Source organism: Plectropomus leopardus, chromosome 19, assembly GCF_026936395.1.
Source record: "Plectropomus leopardus strain MGB_pleo_1.0 chromosome 19, ASM2693639v1, whole genome shotgun sequence".
Taxonomy (NCBI): domain Eukaryota; kingdom Metazoa; phylum Chordata; class Actinopteri; order Perciformes; family Serranidae; genus Plectropomus; species Plectropomus leopardus.
The window spans coordinates 3767007-3788953 of record NC_142194.1 but is presented as its reverse complement, the minus strand read 5'-3'; the positions used below and the strand labels follow the sequence as shown (position 1 = coordinate 3788953).

The following is a 21947-nucleotide window of genomic DNA, read 5'->3' as shown; positions in this document are numbered from 1 at the left end:
CATTAGATTAATTAAATAAAAAATATATAGTGAGACTTCGTTGGCCCTGGGAGAAAAGATTAAGATGATAAACATGTTAAAACAGCAATACTTCCAAAATAAAAATCAATATTATTTTCAGTTATGAGTACTTTTTCTCTCGGTTTTTTGACACTTATACTTTGCTACTTTTACATAAGTAAATTTTGAATGCGGGACTTTTATTTGTAACAGATATTTACAATTTCCACAACTCAGTTTATAATGTTATAATTACAGTTATTGTTCATTTTATTTTCTTTGTCTGTGCGACTCTGTGAATGCACGAGGGGATTTATTTTTGTACACAGATTTACATGTTTTGATATAGTTTTGAAACTTCAATATAAATATTGTTTAAAAAATGCACAAAATAAACGTTCGGATTCACACTCAAAAAACAACTACGGAAAAAAAACAGACAACTTTTGATATTCAAGCATTTATTTTTCCTCTGATCATAATGTATAAATAAAGAATTTATATCATAAAAGTATAATTTGGCCCAAAGCAAGACAAGCCTCTAAAAAGTCCTAATAAATCCTCTGCTTTCACTTTTATTTAGCTCATACCTGAAATGTGATTTTTAACTGTCAGTCGCATGAAAACATCCTCACTGTTCGTTTATCAAAATCAGTCACGTTAAATCTCCGATTGAAGTAAACTCAGCTACAGTGTCAGAAAAACTCCTCAGTGCCTCCGAAATATTTCTGCGGTGAAATGTTTCAAACCTGCCGACAGCATGAAATCATCGTCCTCCTGAAAGTGTCTGTGGTTGTAAATACACCAGCTGCATAAAAAGGCACTGTTCCATTTCGGGATGAAAGTAATGGAAAACACTAAAACAACATAATGATTACTGCATGTACATGCATGTACTGCATCTAAAGTACATATACTCACTTTTCTACACGTGACAGTGAAAGAGATTCAGAGATCTAAAGAAACATCGACATGGTGTAATGTGCTCGGTACGCTGCGTTCAATGCCTTCAAAACTAAGAAAAATAATAATTCTACTCTAAAGATGTCAAAACACTCATTTTCTGCATCCTGTTGTGACACGTGTGCACTAAACCTGCAGGTATTGATATTTAAGTCTGGAGATATTTTATATTTTTCTTATCGTCAAAATGTGATTAACCTTTTAACACCTGGATCAACTTCAGTTTTTTTTGTGCTGCGTTCAGACCTTTTACACAATCATCTAAACCCCTGAAACCAGAGATAATTGGTTTGATTTCATTTTTTAAAAACACTGAAAAAATGGCAATGAGCTCTTGCAAAAAAAAACCACTAACAAAAAAATGGTAAAAGTCGACAAGAAAAAGACTTGAAAACTAGGGAAAAATGTCCCGAAAATTACATTTATTTATCTTATCATTATATAATTCAAATTCTGTTTCTGTTACAGAGAAAAAAAAGATTTTTATTGTTTATTTTCTTTTAAATGACCTTTTTAAGGTTATTTTCTTGGGAAAAAATGTATAGGGAAAAAAAGTAAAATAAAAAAAGGGGAAAACTAGATTTATAACTATCCTAATTTTAAAAAAAATCTACTTGTATTACAAAATTACTACATTTTGTAAACACTAGTCTTATGTAATTTCTTTGTTCTCTTATTTAAAAAATAATATTTTTCAGGGTAATTTTCTAGTAATTTTTACTAATTTTTAGCAATTTTTCCAGTCTTTTTTTCTTTCCTTGTCTTCTTCAAAAGTTTTTGCAAAAAAAAAATCAAATCAATTAGCTCAGGTCTCAAAGGGTTAAACACCAGATCATACATTTGAAAAACTCAACAGCAATGTATTTTCCCAAAAATCATAACGCGGTTACTCACAATAATCCACAGACCTCACTGTGAGCGGTTTCGTATAGGAACTACTTTCTCTCTACCGAACAACACCCACCGACTGTATCACTGTGCAGAAGGAAGTGTGCTAACATAATTTGTTTTTTTGATGTTTGACAATAGAAAAATACAGAATAACACCAGACTTTCTCTTTAACTGTTGATAAAATCTCCTGGAGTAACTTTCTCCTCCTCCTGAACCATCGCTGTGATTCCATCCGTTTGTATCACTGCTCAGTTCGCTGGTTTTTGTTTCATCATATCGTCGCCTTCGGCGCCGTTTCATAAAAGCTTCTTAGACTCGTTCTTTGTGTGAGTGAAGCATTAAAGGAGCTGTATGCAACGTTCAGAGTAAAGCTAAAATACAGCCCATATTAACCCTCATAACGTCTCATCAGTCCTGAACCACAGCACCGGTTTCAGATTTCAATTTATATTCAAATTTCAGTGTAGATTTATATTATTATACATTATACCGTCTGATATTATTATACATTATACCGTCTGATATTATTATACATTATACCGTCTGATATTATTATACATTATACCGTCTGATATTATTATACATTATATTGTTATTACTGTTGTTTTTTTACCATTGCAATTGTCCTCATCATTGTTACTGTGTTAAGAAGAGACATTTTATTTCTCTATGAATTTAAAAAAAAAAAAAAAAGGATTTGGCACAAATAACAGCTGGCTTACGGCCCTGTCTGATTTGGACTTCAGGTATTTTAATACACAGAAGCCATAACATTAAAAACATGTTATAACTGTTTATTTATTTGGTTACTTTAATGATTTTTTTCGTGTTTATCCATCTCTTTTTTTCTGTAAATGATGATGTAAATTTATAGATGTTTAATTTGGGGTATGTGGGCATCTGTTTCAAAAACTGTGATATAATAATTATAGTAAGTTTAACTAGAGGTTAACTGTTCGGCCGGCCAAGTCTTAAAATGCAAAAGATCGAGGTAATTTCACACCTGGAAAGTTAAACTTTTTTGGCTTCATATGCAACTGAACATCCATCTCTAACACTGTATCCAGTTCTCCTAATACATCCACGGGACACACACGACGGACGCACGTGCACGCACGGCCGGATCGTCCACCGCAACAAATAACAAAAAATCTCAATGAAAACACGCAGAGAGAGACTCGTTACTGCACCTTACATTTACTCGGCAGACAGCTGTTTGCTGCTGTATTAATGCTCTGAATGTCACATACAGCTCCTTTAACCCTTTGAAACCTGGATCAGATGCCTTTCACAAGCAATCTGACCCTTTGAAACCTGAGCAAATTGATTTAATTTATTTCAATAAAATGGGAAAAAAAGGCAAAAACAAAAAATGTCCCACAAAGTGCATGAAATTAGTAAAATGTAACAAAAAAAGTTTTTAAATAGAGGAAATATTATTAGGATATTATCCAAAAAAAGGGAAAAATGTCCCAAAAACCATATTTATAATAATAACAATTTTATATTTTAAAATCATGTTACAGAAAAAAAAATTATTAATTTTCAGCACCTTTTAGGTAACTTTTTTGTTTGCTTTCTACTTTTTTTGTGCATATTTCCAGGTAATTTTCCTGTAACCTTTTTTACAATTTTTTTTTTTTTGTCTTGTTAAGTCACTCGTAGCCTTCTCCCCATGTTTTTCAAAGAAATTAAACCATTTTGCTCAGGATTCGAAGGGTTAAACACTCCATGTGGAAAGCATTTTGAGTGTTTTCTTTAACAAAGGTTATGTACGTAACTTGGCTTGATAAAGTGAGACTCCTCACGTATGACAGATTGTGTGATCACAGCAGCTTTTTGCAATAAATAGTACAATCACGTTGTAGTAAGTGCACATCTGTTCGTTTTGGTTTGTAGGATCAAGCATCTTTGGCCGCAGCGCAAATCACTCGTAGTGTTTGTTTTGACACCCGATGGCAGAGCGGGGCACATCTGGAGCACCGAGCGAGCTGGTGCAAACGTTAGCGAATCACTGCGGCGCAGTGTGAGCCAGACTGTGATGCGTGTTGGCGGTGGCACACGGTGAGAGCGGGTTCACAGGCTGGTGATGTATTCGGCGCCGTTAGACGAGGCCTTGTCTTTGTCCCCCTCTGTGGGGACGCTGCTGTACTGACAGCCCGGAGCCAAGTCAACAGAGGGTTTCGCTGGCTCGGGCAGCGCGGATGGCTGACCCTGCTTTGACAACTTCCTGTCCCTTTTATCCAGCCAGCAGAACGACACCATGAGGAACACGGCGGCGGAGGCAACGACGGCACTGCAGGCAAAGAAGACGTAGAAGTAATGGCCCGTCTTATCGACCAGGACTCCTGCAACCACAAGAAAAATCATCAGTTTAGTATTTTATCTTTTCCTGGTAACTTTTTTTCTATAATTTCCCGACAGAGTCGCATAAATATTAAGGGGAAAGTTCCTGAAAATTGTTAAAATTCAGATTAATTAATTCCAATTAATTGCTGGAGCAGTGCCTCCCATGAGGAGGGCGTATACACATTTTTACCAATACATTTCCATGACTTTGAGGTAAATTTTAAAGACCATACACTCTCTGAAACGACCGTCGATACTCCAATAATCAGTTATTTTTCATTATATAATAGCTTTTTAAATACATTAAACATTATTTTTAAAAAGTCAGCACTGGATTAGAAATATTATTGAAAATATACATATTTATTTGCCTTTTTTTTTCTTTAAATTTCACTTCTAATTTCCAAAGAGGCCGTGGTTTTGGAAGGCATGTTTTCTTTAAAAATCACCAAAAACGATACCATTTATAACAGCCAGAAACCGTAAAAAACACAAATTACTATTGATTTTCAAAATTCCTGACTGTCCTTTGCACACATCGTATGTTATTAAACAGCTTCATGAAACCGAAGTCTATGACTTTTTCAAAACATTCATTTTCCAAAACTTTTCCAGGGAGGGAAATTGTTTTTTTTGTAAATTATTTGTAGATAAAAAAGTTTTTCATGACTGCAAGAGGTTGTGAGACAAATCTGAGGAGTCAAGAAATGGTTAACAGGACAGGAAAACAGAATAATAACATGTTTCTGCTGCACTGAATTCAGCTTATTTCTTCTTGGTTGAACTTGTCACAGCTGGCGGAGATACGCAGCCGATGATGAGAGGCTGCATGAGCACAGCTTCATTTTAGACGGATAGTTTGGATCTTTTGAAGTGGGGTTGTTTGAGGTTTTAAAACTTTAATAATATATATTTTCAATTTGCAGTTCAGCTCCTACAATAAGTCTAAAATACACTGTGGGAACTAAACAGTTACATTCAGACTGTTCAGGTCAAAAAATGCTCCATTGAAACCCATTAAACTGACATTTTTGATCCCACAGCCATCAGAGCAGAAAAACAGGACATTTCTGTCGTATCATTTCTGGGTCATTCTGGGCTTTTCTTTTACTATTTTCCACCTGATGATGTCATTTCTTAACCAAATTTGGCATCTGGATAAAATACACACTATTCCCACCATGTGACCTGTCACAATCAATGTTGCAGCTAATCATTGACGTTTCCCAGACTGAGATAATCAAAGAAAAAATCTACTTTGCATGAAGTAAATTGAAAATAATTCATTTTTGTTTGTTTTTTTCCATCTAAAATCAGTGGAATCATGTCAAAAACCTGGCATTTAAAGGGTTAAAATTCTGAAAATAAATACATATTTATTATTAATGATTAAGACTGATTTTGGTTAAAAAATAATATTTTACATAATATAATTGTAAAATATTTATCAAAGCTTGATTGTGAAAAGCGCAGGCTGTCTCTCCAGACTGGGAGCGTCCCGCCTGACACGACACGACTACAGATCAGACACTCCATTTAAGTGTCAGAGGCCAAAACGCTGAACGTTGAACTGAGTCTGAGAGTCGGTGCCCTGCAGGTCAGCTGAGCATGCAAATGTGAAATTTGGCTGCATGCAAATATAATTTGGCACCTTTGAGAAACGACGTTTACAACAGTAAATGATTAACAGACATTTAAATGGAGACGCCTTCAACACGCAGAACAGCCATGTAACTCATCACTTTTTTCTCTACAATTAACATAAAATAATATTTTTTTGTTTTTCAGGAGAATTAGAATAAATGTAAATATGCTTAAAACAGTAAAAAAAACCAAATATATGTATATATTCTTTTTTTTTTCCTTTGATGACCTTTTTCAGTTGCACTGGAGCAAACTCGGTCAGGCTTCCTCATGTGTGGAGGGATCCTGTTGCGACTCGTCTCTGCGGTTACATCACGGCCGGCTTTAGAAGTGGTCTGATAAACGGGGGAGGCACACCTGTCATTTGAGACGAGGCAGCCTCGTGCCCTTTCCCCGCTCCGCTGCCACTGAACTAAAAGTCACTCCGGCAGAATGAAGCAACGACTGGTTTCTTTTTTTTCTTTTTTGTTCTCTGTGTGTTTGGCGGACAGATTGAGAATATGATATTATTATTATGATGTTATTTACAGAGTGAGAACATGATGTTATTTACAGCAACAGCCTTCAGGAGGAGGGAACTTTCTATTCCCGTATTTATGACTTTCGCTTAACACAAGCAGAGACGTGTGCAGCAAAACACATGCAGGTCCTCCGACCGCATGTATTTTGTAACTCTGCTCGTGTTTTTAAATCAGTTTCTTTTGGCATTTCGGATTTATGATCTACAGCAGAGATGGACAGAAAACATGACGTGAGAAACTGTACTGAGCTGCAAGGTCAGTCATAAGGCTCCGATCAGAGGAGACAACTTGGGTTTGTTAAATACAGATAACGAGTTGCAGGTGCTGGGACGGGTTCTTTTAACATGGAAATATCAAGGTCACGGTGACCTTGACTTTTTACCTCCAACCTACATATTCTAATCAATTCATTCTTGAGCCCAAGTGGACGTTTGTGTCAAATTTGAGGAAACTCCCACAAGGCCTTAATGAGATATTGCAATGAGACAGACAAAAGGTCAGAGTGACCCTGACCTTTAACCCCCATATTCTAATCAGTTCATTCTTGGGTCCAAGTGGACATTTGTGCCAAATTTGAGGAAATTCACGCCAGACCTTTTTGAGATATTGCGTTCAAAAGAATGAGATGGATGCTAGGTCCCAGTGACCTTGACCTTCGACAACCATAATGTCACCAATTCATTCTTGAGTAAAGGTGAATGTTTGTGCCAGATTTGAAGAAATTCCCTAAAGGTGTTCATAGATATAACAATCACAAAAGTGAGACAGAGGAGATCACAGTGACCTTGACTTTTGACCTTTGACCACAAATATCTAATCAGCTCATCCTTAAGTCCAAGTGGACGTTTGTGCCAAATTTGAAGAAAAAAAAATCCCTCAAGGCATTTGTGATATATCATGTTTATAAGTGACCTTTACCTTTGAGAATCAAATTCTTATTCGTTTTTTCTTGAGTTCAAGTGGACGTTTGTGCCAAATCTGAGGAAATTCACTCTAGTTGGTGTCATGAGATATTGCAATCAAAAGAATGAGACAGAGGAGGTCACTGTGACCTTGACTTTTGACCCATGGTCATCAAAATCCAATCAATTCATTCTTTAGTTCAAGTGGATGTTTGTGCCAAATTTGTAGAAATTCCCTCATTACTTCTTCCTTGAGATATCATGTTTATTAAAATGGGACGGACGGAGGGACAACCCAAAAACTGACTATCGCCGGTGCAGAGGCATAAAATAAAACTGTTTATACCTGAAACTTCAATCTTCCTGAAGTCTGTAAACAAGCTGCGGCAGATTTTCCGCAGATAATGTGATTAAACTGCGAGTGTGACCCCGTTTCCCAGCGTGTGAGTTACCTGCCAGTGGAGGCCCGATGAGCAGCGTGATGCTCTCCATGACAGCGAGCAGGCCCAGAGCTGAGGGGAAGCGGCTCATCTCCACGATATCCATGAGGACGGTGAACATCAGGGAGCCCACCACGCTCATGGACAGCCCGTACATCATCACGTACGTCAGCAGCACGGGGAAGCTGGGCCCGATGCAGCAGATACTGTTACTGAGCCCGTTGACCAGCAGAGCCGACGCAAACACGTAAATGTGTCGCCCTTTGAACCAGGGCATGTTGAAGACGATGCCGAACAGCGGCCGCACCACGATGTTAACCATGCCCAGGATGGAGAGCAGCAGCGCCGCCCGGCTCTGCTCCATGTTGTACGCTGTGGCGTAGGGAACCAGATACACCAACGGCACCACGAACCCGAGCATCATCCAGGTGATGCCGATGGCGTACACGCAGTACCGGGAGTTGTAGCAGAACTGATCGAACGCCATGTGTTTGCTCAGGGAAGCTAACAAATAACTCCATATCCTCCTCATCCTTCCTTTTTTCTTCCTCACGGTTTCCTCCTCGGGCGGAGGCGGGCCGTGGTTCATCAGCGGCTGGCCCCGATGCTTGGGGCGCTCCACGGGCCTCATCACGGCCCCGCACACGCAGCAGTTCAGCAGGATGGCCCCCAGAACGAGGAAACTGCCCCTCCAGCCCAGCTCGGTGTGGAGGTAGTTACCCAGGAAGGGCAGAGTGCACAGTCCCAGCGCCGTGCCCGTGGAGGACATCGCGTTGGCGAATGCACGACGACGCACAAAGTAGTGACCGAGGATCGTCACCGCCGGCTGGAAGCAGAAGCAGAAACCGAGTCCTGAAACGACAACAAGACAGTCAGAACGAGTTTGAGCTGAGCTTATTGATTTATTGTGTTATGGGGGGATGACGTTTTTCGGAGCTAAAAAACGGAAACCGGGTTTGGTTGGCACACTTTTCACTTAATGCCATAATTTTCTGGCATTATTGAAATTACTATTTAAATAATTTGATACCTTTTTCAGAGCCAAATCTGAAGGTACAATTTTGTACAACGTAAAAAGTGCATCCTCCTAAAATTTTGCCTCCTCAGGATGTGAGAAGTACAGAATTATTATCATTTTAAAGTTTTTTTTTATTTTTAGGTCATTCTTGCTTTGTATTTCTTAATTTTACTTTCTCTTTTTTATTTTTGTTGTTTAGTTTTTAAGTTTTTTTGGCAAATTTTCAGGTATTTTTTCATACCTCAGATTTTTTTTGCTAACCTCTGAATCATTTCTTCTTTCGTTGTTTTTTACCTTCTTCCCATGTTTGTTTTTTTCTAACTCCCAATCAAAAAAATACAATTAAATTACGTATTTAAAGGGTTAAATACATAATTTGATTGTACTTCCATCTTTGCTGAGCCACAATTTTGTGTGAAAGGAATAAAAAACCCGTCCCGTATAGACGCCTGTCCCAAAATATAAGTCTGTTGAGTTCAACGATCAAAGAGAAATAATAGCTATAAATTAAAGTTTTACAGTAAGTCTCCTTTAAGTTGTCTTTTTTAATTCCTTCTTTCACACGGAGCAATGTAAGCTTTAATTTGGAGTCATGTTTTCATCAAATATATCTGGTTTTGTTCTCTGCGAACTCCTGAGAAAAGTCTCTGGTTTGTCAGCTGCTGTTTGGTTTCTCCGTCAGGTGTCAGCTGGCGCCATAAATCAGCTGAATGTTTGCTGACCTGTAATAACCCCGGCCGTGATGTAGAGCTGGATGATGGACTGGGTAAACGAACTGGCGGCCATCCCGAGCCCACTCAGGACGCCGCCCAACATGACTGTCGCCCGGCAACCGAGTCTCTCCACCAGCACGCTGCAGAAAGGACCTGCGGATCAAAAGTAATGCTCTTAGTTTAATGCATGCCGGAGCAGAAACGGGCGCACACAGAGGCGGAGGTCACCTTTCACATAACTTGTGTTTAGCCGTAATCTGTACCAGCTGAATGAAAGAGAGCACAGAGAGCACGACTGAACCCATGTTTGCTCTCACGCCTTCTTTGTGTGCACATGACGTATAAAACTGTCACTTTGCTGAGCAATATAACGATTTTGTTCCACCAACAACAAAAAAGGGCCACATTTAATGGCTAAATTCTCATTATTTCTATCATTATGTTTTCATTACTCCTCAGTATGCATCAAAGAGAACTTCTATATTATGTATCCTGAAGCCTCGGTGCTAAATCCGGCGGGGTATATCGGTTAAAGGTCACCAACAACGGTGCTGAATTCAACACGCCTCTGTTGTTGGGCAACAGGCACTGATGGGGATAATACCTGAACCTCACGCAGGCTCGCTGTTTTAGGACCAGAGGAGGACGTTTTCTGTTCCTTTAGTTGAGTAAAACTACTGTTCATTTTTTAAATAAGTTAAAAAAAGTATAAATACCCCATTAAAATATCACTTAAGTGAAAGGAAGTAAGTTTAATCAAGAAAATGTACTTAAAGTATTTATTCAGGAATATATAGACATTTTTTCAAACTATAAAAAAGGAAAAAATATTAACTTTAATGTTGTATACTTTGTTTATTAAAATATTTTTTATAATAATAAAAAATGAATTAAAAAAACAAAACAAAACACACAGACACTCAAAACTTTTTAAAAAAAAGAGGGAAAAAAAATGACTTAAATGTTTTCTGTCAATCACCCAAACAGGAAAACTGAAAAAAAACCCAAAACACACACTCCGAAAACTGAAAACTATTCAAAAAATGGGATTAGAGGAGGAAAAAACAAGAAAATGACTTAATGTATATAATATTTCTAGTGTTTTTAAGTGAACATTTTGGGGAAAAAAATGTAAATGTAGTAGATAAATGTAGTGGAATAAAAGTATGAAGTGGCGTGAAAAGAAAGTCCTCAGTTTTACAGTGGACAGTGAACACGAGCAGCTTTGTGCCGCTTAATGAAGATAAAGCTGAGATTCTCGTCACATTTCTGTCAGCTCAGGAAAAAGCTGAAGATCAAAAGCATTCCTGTCTGCAAAAATCATGAGAACGGTGCAACTTTCACACTAACTGCACTCTGTTTTAGCTCTCTGCACTCTGAACCGCTGCTTTTAAGAGTAACCGTTTTTTTTTAGTATATACACATTTATATTTTTATCCTGCAATATTTTTTCTATATTTAAGTTTTTAAGAAAAAAATCACAAACCATCATAAACTTTATATAAATTCATATTAACATCTTTGCACTACTTGTAACTGCACTATTACCCACACAGACTTGTGTACATTAGCTAAAATTGTTTAATTAGGGCGTGTACTTATGTAAATTCAAAACTATAATTTTCTGGATTTATCTGTTTTGTTTTTTTATTTTCTTTTTATGTTTAATGTTTAATTTGTGTACACTGAGAGCAAATTCCTTGTTTGTGTGAGCAAACTTGGCCAATAAAGCTGATTCAGATTTGAAGCTGGGCGTGAGGATTAAGAGGTCAAAATCTGTTTACATGATGATAATAGGTAACTGATCTGTGCCACATCACTGCCAAAAACGGTGCTTTCTGTTGTGTTTTCATGAATGAGGGGAGCCAGGTAAAATAAATTTACGTCTGAAGGCATCACAGACAGCACAGACGTGTCCGGAGAGCTTTTTTTGACAGAAAAAAGGGTGCGAGAGGTCGTTACTGAGCACCGGCTGCAGGAAAACTGCACACGTGTGCGAACCGAAACTTCATCCTCTCATCTTTTATTAATAACTTCGAAAGTCTCATTAAAACGTGTTTTTTATCGCTGATAAACTGGGAGTGAAAATGTCATTAAACCAGTCTGATATTAAAACTAACTTAACGTAACTTTCACCCACATTTTGTCCAGCCAGGAAACTCAAATTATTCGTATCCATCCTGCTGCATTATCTGTTAACGTCTCAAAAAACATCTTTTTAATCCTTCTTACTCAGAAAGTCTGCAGGATTAACACTGTTCCTTCCTGTTAGCGCGTCCAAGGGTGAATATCCCTTAAAATTCACCTCACCGTGCCAAACTCCTGCCTACTTTCATTGATTTTAAGAGGAAGTCTCTCAGTCTCAGAGCTCCGGCTGCATAAAACCATCACAGTATTTACATCCTGCTACACAGGAGCAAGAAGTTCACCTTCATCTTCTATACTGACTTTATCTGACCTTGCACAGCCGACGCCACTTCCTGTTTCACGCGGTTACATAATGCGTCGTTGAGGAAGGATGTTGACATTAGTGAGATAGCGCCGTGGTGCAACACGCTGACGACTTGTGCGCTGACAAAAGGACGAAGTAGTTTCTGCACAACAATCGACAGTTTTTGATGCTGCAGTATTTATGATCAGTATATTTTCTGCAAAGGCCATTCAAGCAATTAAAAAAAGTTTGTATCAGCAGTAACTTCCTGCAGCTGTAAGACTGCAGGAGAGTGAAGCATAAACAGCACAGTTTCACACACATTTGTCCGTTTATGGCAGCCCGCCACGGTTAAAGCATCTACCGCCACACGCAGAGTTTCTATTTTTGGAGCAGTGTTATTATTGTTAATGAAAACTATGCTGAAAATGACTCATCAACAACTTTTTTTTCCTAAAACGAGACACTCACGAGGTAAAAATAGATTCTGATAATAAAAACTATGAAAAAATCTGTGTCATTTTCATTAACAAGACGAGGTGAAAATGTCATCTGACATTCAAAATGAGAGGAGAGAGCATTTTGCAAATGCTTCCTGACCTTTATTTCTGAGTGTCTTTAGGAAAAATGTTGAGTGCTAAATTCCCTCTGAGCTGCAGGTAATAACCAGTGACAGTTTCTTTGTAGTCTAATCTTCTTAAATCAACACCAGCGCAGCGAGACAGCTCGAAACACCCACAAATTCTCTCTCTGGTTTCACATTTTCCCCGTAAAACAACAGCAGGAGGGGACTAAAGTTACCGCAAAACTGGAGGGCATTATAGGGCAGCTTAAACCTTTAACACTTTAATTGTCACCATTTTCAAGACGCCTTTCACAAGCTGAGAAACCTGAACATTTAAACATTTAAACCTCTGACGCTCAAGAAGACTGGTTGGATTTCTTTTGAATACATGTGGGAAAATGCAAATAGCAAAGTCCCACAAATTAAAAAATATTTTTAAAAAAAAGGGGTATAAGGTGGCGAGAAAGTGCCCTTAAAATTAGCTCAGTGGGATTATTACATCAATTTATAAAAATCCAGAAAAACATACTTATAAATGTTCTAAATAAATATTTAAAATGATGCCACAGAAAGAAAACTGATTTTTAAAAGATGTTTTAGCTCATCAAAAAGTTATTTTATTACTTGCTTTAAATATATATATATATATAGTGACTGTTTGAGAAACCAGTTGACGGAGTGGTAGACCAGCAACTCCTGTGTTGTGAGAGGTAAAATTACTGTATTTGTCAGTGGGGTTTGGTGAGTATAAACAGAGTCAGATTTAACAGCTTCAGTTACCTCTCAGAAGGGCTAATAAAGTGGTGAAAATATTCCATCGTCTATGACTAAGTAACTCATAAAACCCCACTTCAAAACATCCAAACTAACCTTTTCAGTTTATTAGGCTATTAGTGCTTTTTATTAACAAGTGAGGGGGCGTTAAATTTGAAAAACACAGAAAAGAACGCAGATGGACCCTCCCGTTAAACATAAACCCTCTAAAACATGAGAAAATTGGCTCTATTTCTTTCAAAAATTATAGAGACAAAATAGTAAGAAATCAGTAAAAAAGTTAAAAGGAAATTACCTGAAAATAATAAGAAAAAAAAAGAAAATGACCCAAAAAGTGGAGAAAATTTAAAAAATATATATGTATAATGTTTTTTTCCATAACATAATTTTAAATATATAATTAAAAAGAGTATAAATATAGTTTCTGGATATTCTCCCCTAGTTTTTATAAAAATCTATGATAATTCCCCCTCTTTTTTAAAACTAAGTTTTAGCTTTCAGGTCATGTTATGTTTTACTAATTTCTGAAAGAAATCAGGTTGAGAGGGTAGTTACACGCTCATTACGTAAGTGCAAGGCTATAAAAAAAAACGTACATGAGAAAAAAGTCACGTCTGTACGTTTCCTCTTCAAACCAAACCAAATCAAACCAATCTGCTCAGGTGTCAAAGGGTTAAAGAGCTTGTGAAGTGTGACTGAGAAAATGACCTGAAAATTAGTTTTAAAAAAATGGGGGGAGAATTATTAGAAAGTTATCAAAAAAAGGGAAAAATGTCCAGAAAGCTTCACTTATCATTATTTATCTATAGTTATTTATTTTAATTATTTTAGGACAAAAAAATTAGCACTTTTTAAGCATTTTCTTGATTTCGTTTTTATTTTTTTGTGCTATTTTCTGGTCATTTTCTTTTACTAATTTCTTCCTATTTTTTAACCATGTGTTGTGGCACATTGCTTATTGTGAAAAGCGCCTAAAACTGATGTCCAACCAGGTCTCAGAGGGTTAACTCAAACAGGTCCCAGTTTATTTTACCTCCCGCATGAAGCATCGACGTCATGATGGAGGGCACCCAGGAGGTCTCGCTGTTGGTGGCGTGGAACTCGTTCTGCAGGTCGGTGTAGAAGATTCCCACGCAGGACGGGAACGCCAGGGTCAGCGCCAGGTCCATGATGGTGGCGGCCAGCACCACCCACCCCCAGCCGCCATCTGGAGCTGCGGTCGCTCCCGTCACGGCCGCGGAGTCTCTGCGCTCGCCCCCCTGCCCGCCCTCCTCGCATTCGCAGTCGTTGGCCTCTTGACCTTTCTGCATGCCGTTGGCCAGCTCGAGGTCGGCGGAGGCCCTCGAGCGGAGGCAGCGATCGCTCGTCCCTCCGATCCCATTTCTCTGAGTCATTTTCTGCTCTGCGCTTCAGGAGGCGCTCCTGTGTTCGCTCTGCAGGGAGTGGAGTCGCCGCCGCTGTCCATGTCACTGCTGCGACCGCCAGAGACACCTGTAACCACAAAGCAAACACTCCGTCAGGCCGCACAGCGAAGGAAGGCGACTTTACGCACGGAAGTGTCGGTCTGTTTGTCCAACACTTTGGTCCTCACTGAAATGTCTCAACAAATATTTGATGGAGAAAATTAAAGTTAAAAAAAACAAAGAAAGACATGTGGGTTCATTATTATGAAAAACAAATCTTAGATTAAAACATTGTCGTTTGATCCCTTTTTTAACCCTTTGAAACCTGGAGTGACATCACTTTTCTTGTGCTGCTTTCGGATGCCTTTCACAAGTATATAACCTTTTAAATCTGAGCAATTTCTCTCAAAAACATGGCGAAAAAAGCAATGAGACAGCTGTGATCAGCAAATTGCAGGAAATTATTAGATTTAGATTTTTTTTTTTAAAGATAGAGAAAAATGTAAAAAAAAAAAAAAAAAAAAAGCTAGGGAAAACTATATTAATAATGACCAAAATTACATATTTAAAGTTATGTTACAAACTTATAATTTACATATATTTATATTATTTATATTTAACAAATAATATTCATTTATCTATCTATCTATTTATTTAACTAATTTTCAGGCATTTTTCTGTATTTTTTTAATTTGGCTAATTTTTTTTTTTTTTTAAAGATTATTTTTTGGGCTTTTATTGCCTTTAAAGGACAGAACCGTTTAAGCGTGAAAGGGGCGCCGCTCTATCCATTTTTCTTTACTTCCCCATCGCCTTCTTCCAATGGTTTTGAAAGAGTTTATGTTGAAATAAAGAAGTGCAGCTTTATGAGGGTGTTTTCAGCACATGCATGTTTTGGAGGTTCGGAGCTTGACGTCACAATCTTTCTTTCAGCCTATACCAACACACGCCAGTGGACGGGAGACGTAAACAACAGTGAATGGAACAATGACGGCTTGTTCCTTTAAAACAAAGCCATAAAATACAGAAGGTAACTGTTGCAAGGAAATCGAGGGGAAAGTTCATCTCAGAAAGCAGCTCGAGCTGCAGTGATCTGAACAAAAGCATCCGAAAATGACCGAAATGACCTCATTGTGGCAAAGCTGCAGCACTGATGGACGGTGGACTCTGTTATTTCACTAAAATGTCAAGAAGAAAATAAAATGTCTCGTCTGCGGCGCAGACACTCATTTCCTGTAGAGGCTTCAGGCGCTGCTGAATTTTGGATATCTCTTTTAATAATTCCAAAATACTTTCAACAGCAACAAAAACATCATTTCTGCCATGTTTTTAGGAACAAGAAGTTCAATAAATCCGGCAAAGAATGAGATATAAACAAACCTTTCTATAGGAACATTCAGGATATAGACAGGAACAAAACTAGAAAATTTGGATCATAAAAGTGCAGCTGAAGTTGAGATTTTTTGCTCAGAGTATAAGAATTTTTTTAGAGAATTTAAAATTAATTACTGTAAAATTTCATACATTTTAAGATAAAAATGAGACACTAGGGCAAACACATCATCACCATGAAACTTCACCCTGACATTTTCTTTTTGTATTATAAGTTTTATTTAAAATGTTATTTTTAATATGCAAATGAGAAAGTATCTAATCAAATGTGTTCATTTGCGTCAAAATTCTTGTCTCACTCTGACATATTAAGAGTCAAAGGCTTTTACACAGGGAATTTCGGATATTTTATCTAAACAGAAAATACTGTCAACAGCCATAAAAAAATATTCTCGTGGGGTTTTTTTTCATATTTTTAGATATAAAATGCTCTTAAAAAATAGAATCTGATATGAATTATATATAAACAAACCTTCAGAATACAGACAGGAATAAAACTGGAAAATTTGGTTGACATAAATCCAACTCAAGTTGAGATTTTTTGCCCAGAATATGAGAAAAATGCTTTTTCAAAAAAACAAACAGTCTATTGTAAAATACCATATTTTTAGACCAAAAGTTTTAACTAACGGATATCACCATGAAACACTTAACACTATTTTTTGTATTACAAGTTTTCTTAAATCTTATGTCTAACTAAACTATCTAATCAGATATTACCAGATTTGCACAGATTTCCAGAACTAAAGTCGGAAAATTAAATAAAATCAGGTTCAAAATTCTCGTTTCACTTTGATGATATATGAACGAACCCTGTCCAAAACCTTCACAATATAAATAAGAATAAAACTGGAAAATTTGGTGTATTTAAATGCTACTGACGTTGAGATGTTTTGCTTAAGAGTACGAGAAAAAAATAAAATAAAAAATAATGATTTTGGAAAAACAACCTTTAAAATTAAATACTGTAAAATAAGATACACTTTTGAAGCAAAAATAAAACAGTGGGGATAAAAATCTATCTAATATCACCACTTTCTAATAGATATCTAATTTTAACACTCCATAAATAAGAAAATGCTGTCAACAAACATTTAAAAAAATCCTTTTCACCACAGTTTTAGAAATACAGTTGTATGAATCAGGCTCTGAACGACATATGACCTCAGTGCTCTTTAAAAACTGCGAAATATAGACATAATTAAAACTGGAAAATCTGGCGTATGTGAGTGTAATTTTGAGAAAATTTCATAAATTTTTAGACCAAAAATAAGACACTTACAAGTTAAAAAACGAATGAACAAACTTGTCATTTCACATTAAGACAGAAGTTTTTTTAAGTTTTCCGAAATGTTATTAATACGCAAGTGATGATGTATCTAATCAAATATGTAGTTTTACATAAAAGGATGTATAAAGGCAGTGTTCGTGCTGCAGCAGCCGCGGGTTCGATTCCAGCTCTCGCTAAAGGCAAAAATAACTAAAAAATAATCTTTAAAGAACAGAAATCTGAACTAAAATAAACACCAAAATGTGTATTTAGGATGATTTCTTTCAATTAATCTGAAAAAAGACGTAAAAAAAAAAAAGAGAAATACCTCAAACTCTCAAAACTGACCAGTGCGTAAAAAAAACAAACTATTTTCGCCCTAAAATCATGAGATCAGACTTCATGTCTGCAGGTCAGACTGCGGGCGAGTGAAGAAATGTTGTGCTGTGTAAAAATGTCTGTGTGGATGCGAAAGGGGAATCCGGCAGCCATGAGACCGGCGTGCACTTGTGAAAGCGCTCGTGAATAAAAGGCCCTCTGTGCAAATGTTCCTGCACAATTTCCCCCAAAGACTCTGAATATCATTTCCAGATGCACGACGGCTGAGCGGAGCGACGTTTTCCGACGTGAAATCGCTGAGAACACGACGACTGGCTGATGTGACTGTGCTCAGACATGTACTGTGTGGCCAAATGTTTGTGGACGCCTGCACATTACACACACATGTTGCAGGGTTCCCACAGCTTAAGGAAAGTGGAATTTAAGACTTTTTAAAGTAACTTTTTCAGGCCACTTAAAATGAAATTCGAGACCACTTTTAACACAACAGACAAAATTAAAGAAAAAATATAAAAACATGAACCGGCATCAGTTACTACAGGTTAGGGAGAATTTTGTCCAAATATTTGTAATTCTTCCAATAAAATTTAAATTATTTGGTAAATTATTATTATTATTTATTTTTCAATAGTGCACTATTTTGAGCTTTTCAATGCAATGTCAGAATAAAAAAAATATAAAAATCCTACCTGTCATCCAACTGTCCCATGTCTGAGCATTTTTAACAATTAAAAGACTGATTTAAGACATTTATTTATTAATTAAGACCTTATTTTTTGATCAATTAATTGAATGTCTTTTAGGCCTTTTAAGGATCCACAGGAACTCTGGTTATTATATTGGTTTACAAATAATTTAACTTGATTTTCAGTACAGTAAAACTTGTGATGCAAAGAGACAAAATGACCTTGCACATATTGGTTTGATTTTTTTTGAGGCAATGAGCAACTTCGCAAAAACTGAAAGAAATTAGTAGGTATAGGAAATTATTTTTAGAAAGCTAGGGAAAAAAGTTCCACAGGACAATATTGAAAATGATCAGAATTATATATTTAAAATTAATGTAATTATTATATATCTTTCTAAAGATATTTTAAGGTCTTTTTGTTGTTATTTGTTTACCTTCCTTTTTTGTTTTGTTTTTGCTAATTTTGAGGTGTTTTTCTTGTGTTTTTTTTTACTAATTTCTTGCTAATTCCTGAGTCATTCCCATTTTTTAAAAACAAATCAAACCTGTTTGCCCAGGTATCAAAAGGTTAAGAAAGGAGTTTCACCCTTTGAAACCTGAGTGAACTGGTTTGACTTGAAAAGCAGTAGGCAATAAGCAACATGACAATAAATAAATTAGAAAAAAAAACTAAAAAATAACAACAAAAACTAAAACAAAAAAACAAGTAAATTACCCTAAAAATGCAGAAAGAAAAACAATGTATGCGTGTGATTTCTTTCTGTAACATAATTAAAAATACATAGCTATAATGATTATTTTTTAAAAATCAAGACATTTTTTCCTATTTTTGGATACATTTCTTATAATTCTACTAACTCATTTTCTCATTCACCTTTTACTAATTTCTTGCAATATGTGGGTGATTTCTCTCCAAGTTGGACATTGTGTTTTATCTAACAAATTTGCATGGATTTCAAAGGGTTAAATTTGACTTTTTGTGCAACATAAAGATTATTTTTTTCATCCACGTGGTGAAAATAGTTTTTTTGGGGGGGCAGAATAAAAGCACAGAGACGTATGTGGACAGTGGACCTGTCCTGAGACTCCTCTTCCTCCTCTGAGAGGAGCAGTGAGAGGAGCAGTGAGAGGAGCAGTGAGGGGAGCAGTGAGAGGAGCAGTGAGGGGAGCAGTGAGGGGAGCAGTGAGAGGAGCAGTGAGAGGAGCAGTGAGAGGAGCAGAGAGAGGAGCAGTGAGAGGAGCAGTGAGGGGAGCAGTGAGAGGAGCAGAGAGAGGAGCAGTGAGAGGAGCAGAGAGAGGAGCAGTGAGGGGAGCAGAGAGAGGAGCAGTGAGGGGAGCAGTGAGAGGAGCAGTGAGAGGAGCAGTGAGAGGAGCAGTGACGGGAGCAGTGAGAGGAGCAGTGAGAGGAGCAGTGACGGGAGCAGTGAGAGGAGCAGTGAGAGGAGCAGTGACGGGAGCAGTGAGAGGAGCAGTGAGAGGAGCAGTGAGGGGAGCAGTGAGAGGAGCAGTGAGAGGAGCAGTGAGGGGAGCAGTGAGAGGAGCAGAGAGAGGAGCAGTGAGGGGAGCAGAGAGAGGAGCAGTGAGGGGAGCAGTGAGAGGAGCAGTGAGGGGAGCAGTGAGGGGGAGAGGCCTCACATATCTCTGCAATCTGATCCACTGAGCCTGCATGACATCCTGTTTTCACCTCCTGCTCTGTCTCCTGCAGCCCTGCGTCCTCCTGGACATACTAATTAATAATAAGTAAATGTCCCTGAAGGTGTGGGGTGTCGTGGGAGTCCTCCTCATGTCTCCCCTGATCAATAAAAGTGATGCTGAGCTGCTGATCCTCCCTGTGGGACAGCCCACGGAGGGATGACACCAATGCGTTATTGTTTCTTACGCGTCAAATAGTGATATTTTTAACCATTATTATCATTAAATATTAACCAAAATGTTAATTTAAACTGTAATAAAGCTGTTTTTATTCTAGCGTCACCCACGTGGCAACTCGTAATTATTTCGGCGCGTTAAAACGCCTTTAAACGCGGTTCAAGCTCCACCGCAACCTCTTTACACCAAATTATACTGAATAATCGCGAATACTGCTTGTTAAAAAGGTAATTTTACCACATAAATGTGTTGTTGCCATCAGTGTTTCACCCTGCAGATAAACATCCCCGCATCAGCACTTTCGCTGCAAACAAAAAACGAAGCGAATTAAACGGCAATTTTCTCCGTGAATTTATAAATAATTACAATAAAATCACCTGTTTTAAAAAATGTTGGTCCCGCAGCCCCCCCGTCGGTCCCAGCAGGCAGGCGCGGTCGCTCCTCGATGACTGCCGGGCAGCAGCACCGACTGACCGGGGGTCTGCGGCTCCTCCTCAGCCGCGCGCACGGTGGGAGGAGACTGACGTGGCCGCGCGGGGAGGGTCGGATGCGGGCGCTGTGCACGCGCGCCCCGGAGCTGTGTCAAAGACAGTAAAGACAGATAAACATCTTTATGTACAGTCTGCGGTCGAGGACTGTCTCCCTGTTGATATCTGAACCCACTCTTTTGTGAAACGTTCCCACAATGTTACATGAGAACAAAGAAATAACGTTTTCAAAGCAGCATTCAGAAAATGTTATTGAGGACTGAGATTACACACCTTTTTTTAAAGATGGAAATGTAATGTAATATATGTTAATAATAATAACAACAACAACAACAACAACAACAACAACAACAATAATAACAATAATAATAATAATAATAATAATAATAATTGATGAATAAATACATAAATTAATAATAATCATCATCATCATCATCATCATGAAAAAAAAAAACTTTTTAAAATGTTTATAGACAATGCTGCCCAAAATTTAGGAAGAACGTTCTGGGCACATAAAGAAAACTTTCCACTGAAAATGTTACTAAACCATTCAGTGGTTGCATTTTTAAAACCAAAAATTACTACCTGGATATGTGTTCCCCTATTTTAAAACCTGAACCGACCCAGCTAGCAATTGTTGGTAGTAAAGTAAAGTAAAGTTTTCAGTGGCAAGTTTTCTTTTAGTTCCCAGAACGTTCTTCTTAAAGTTCAGGTAACATTATCTATAAACGTTAAAAAAAATGTTTAAAATTTGTTTTTTTAGTGTTATTCCCACAACGTTAACTAATGTTACCTACAAGCTACAATAATAATTATAATAGTAATATTCAATTTAATGTTCAAGGAATGTTTTAAGGATGTTTATCATTTCAAATAGTGTTCCTTTAAAGTTAAATGCTGACTAAGCCGTAACGTTACAACATTTTGAAGATGTTTTTGTGAGTTTGAGAGGTGACAGATCATATACTGTTCTTTTTATTTTAAAAAAAAAGTTCCCATAATGTTACACGAGAACAAAGAAAGAACGTTTTCAAAGCAGACCATCTTTTAATCAATGTAATATAATGTGATATTTTAACAACAAACATAAACATTTTTATGAGTTTTTGCTGAAAAGTTAAACATCCTTAAAACATTCTTTGAACATTAGATTAAAATGTTTTCTTTAAAACATAATAGTACCTTGTTGGTGATGTAAGCCAATGTTGTGGGAACGTTTTTAGCTGGGAAACCCTTAGATTTGAATGGCTTGATACTTGTAGCACTTATCACTTTATGGTTTATTT

At 37.2% G+C, this 21947-nt stretch overlaps 1 protein-coding gene across 1 annotated transcript; it reads right to left on the bottom strand.

Moving 5' to 3' along the window:
• Nucleotides 1-444: 444 nt before the first annotated feature.
• Nucleotides 445-20686, bottom strand: slc16a5a (solute carrier family 16 member 5a). The gene is made up of 5 exons (XM_042507994.2): nt 20551-20686; nt 14246-14703; nt 9452-9595; nt 7724-8563; nt 445-4203 (listed from the first exon to the last, which is right to left on the bottom strand). Exons 2-5 carry the CDS (start codon nt 14604-14606, stop codon nt 3932-3934), a joined length of 1617 nt encoding a protein of 538 aa, XP_042363928.2. The 5' UTR covers nt 14607-14703; nt 20551-20686; the 3' UTR covers nt 445-3931.
• Nucleotides 20687-21947: the final 1261 nt, after the last annotated feature.

Coding starts and splice junctions, on each gene's coding strand:
- slc16a5a (XM_042507994.2), bottom strand. CDS start 14,606: ATGACTCAGAGAAATGGGATCGGAGGGACGAGCGATCGCTGCCTCCGC. Junction 9,596..14,245: donor GTCGATGCTTCATGCGGGAG/GTAAAATAAACT, acceptor TTTGATCCGCAG/GTCCTTTCTGCAGCGTGCTG. Junction 4,204..7,723: donor CATCGGGCCTCCACTGGCAG/GTAACTCACACG, acceptor TTGTGGTTGCAG/GAGTCCTGGTCGATAAGACG.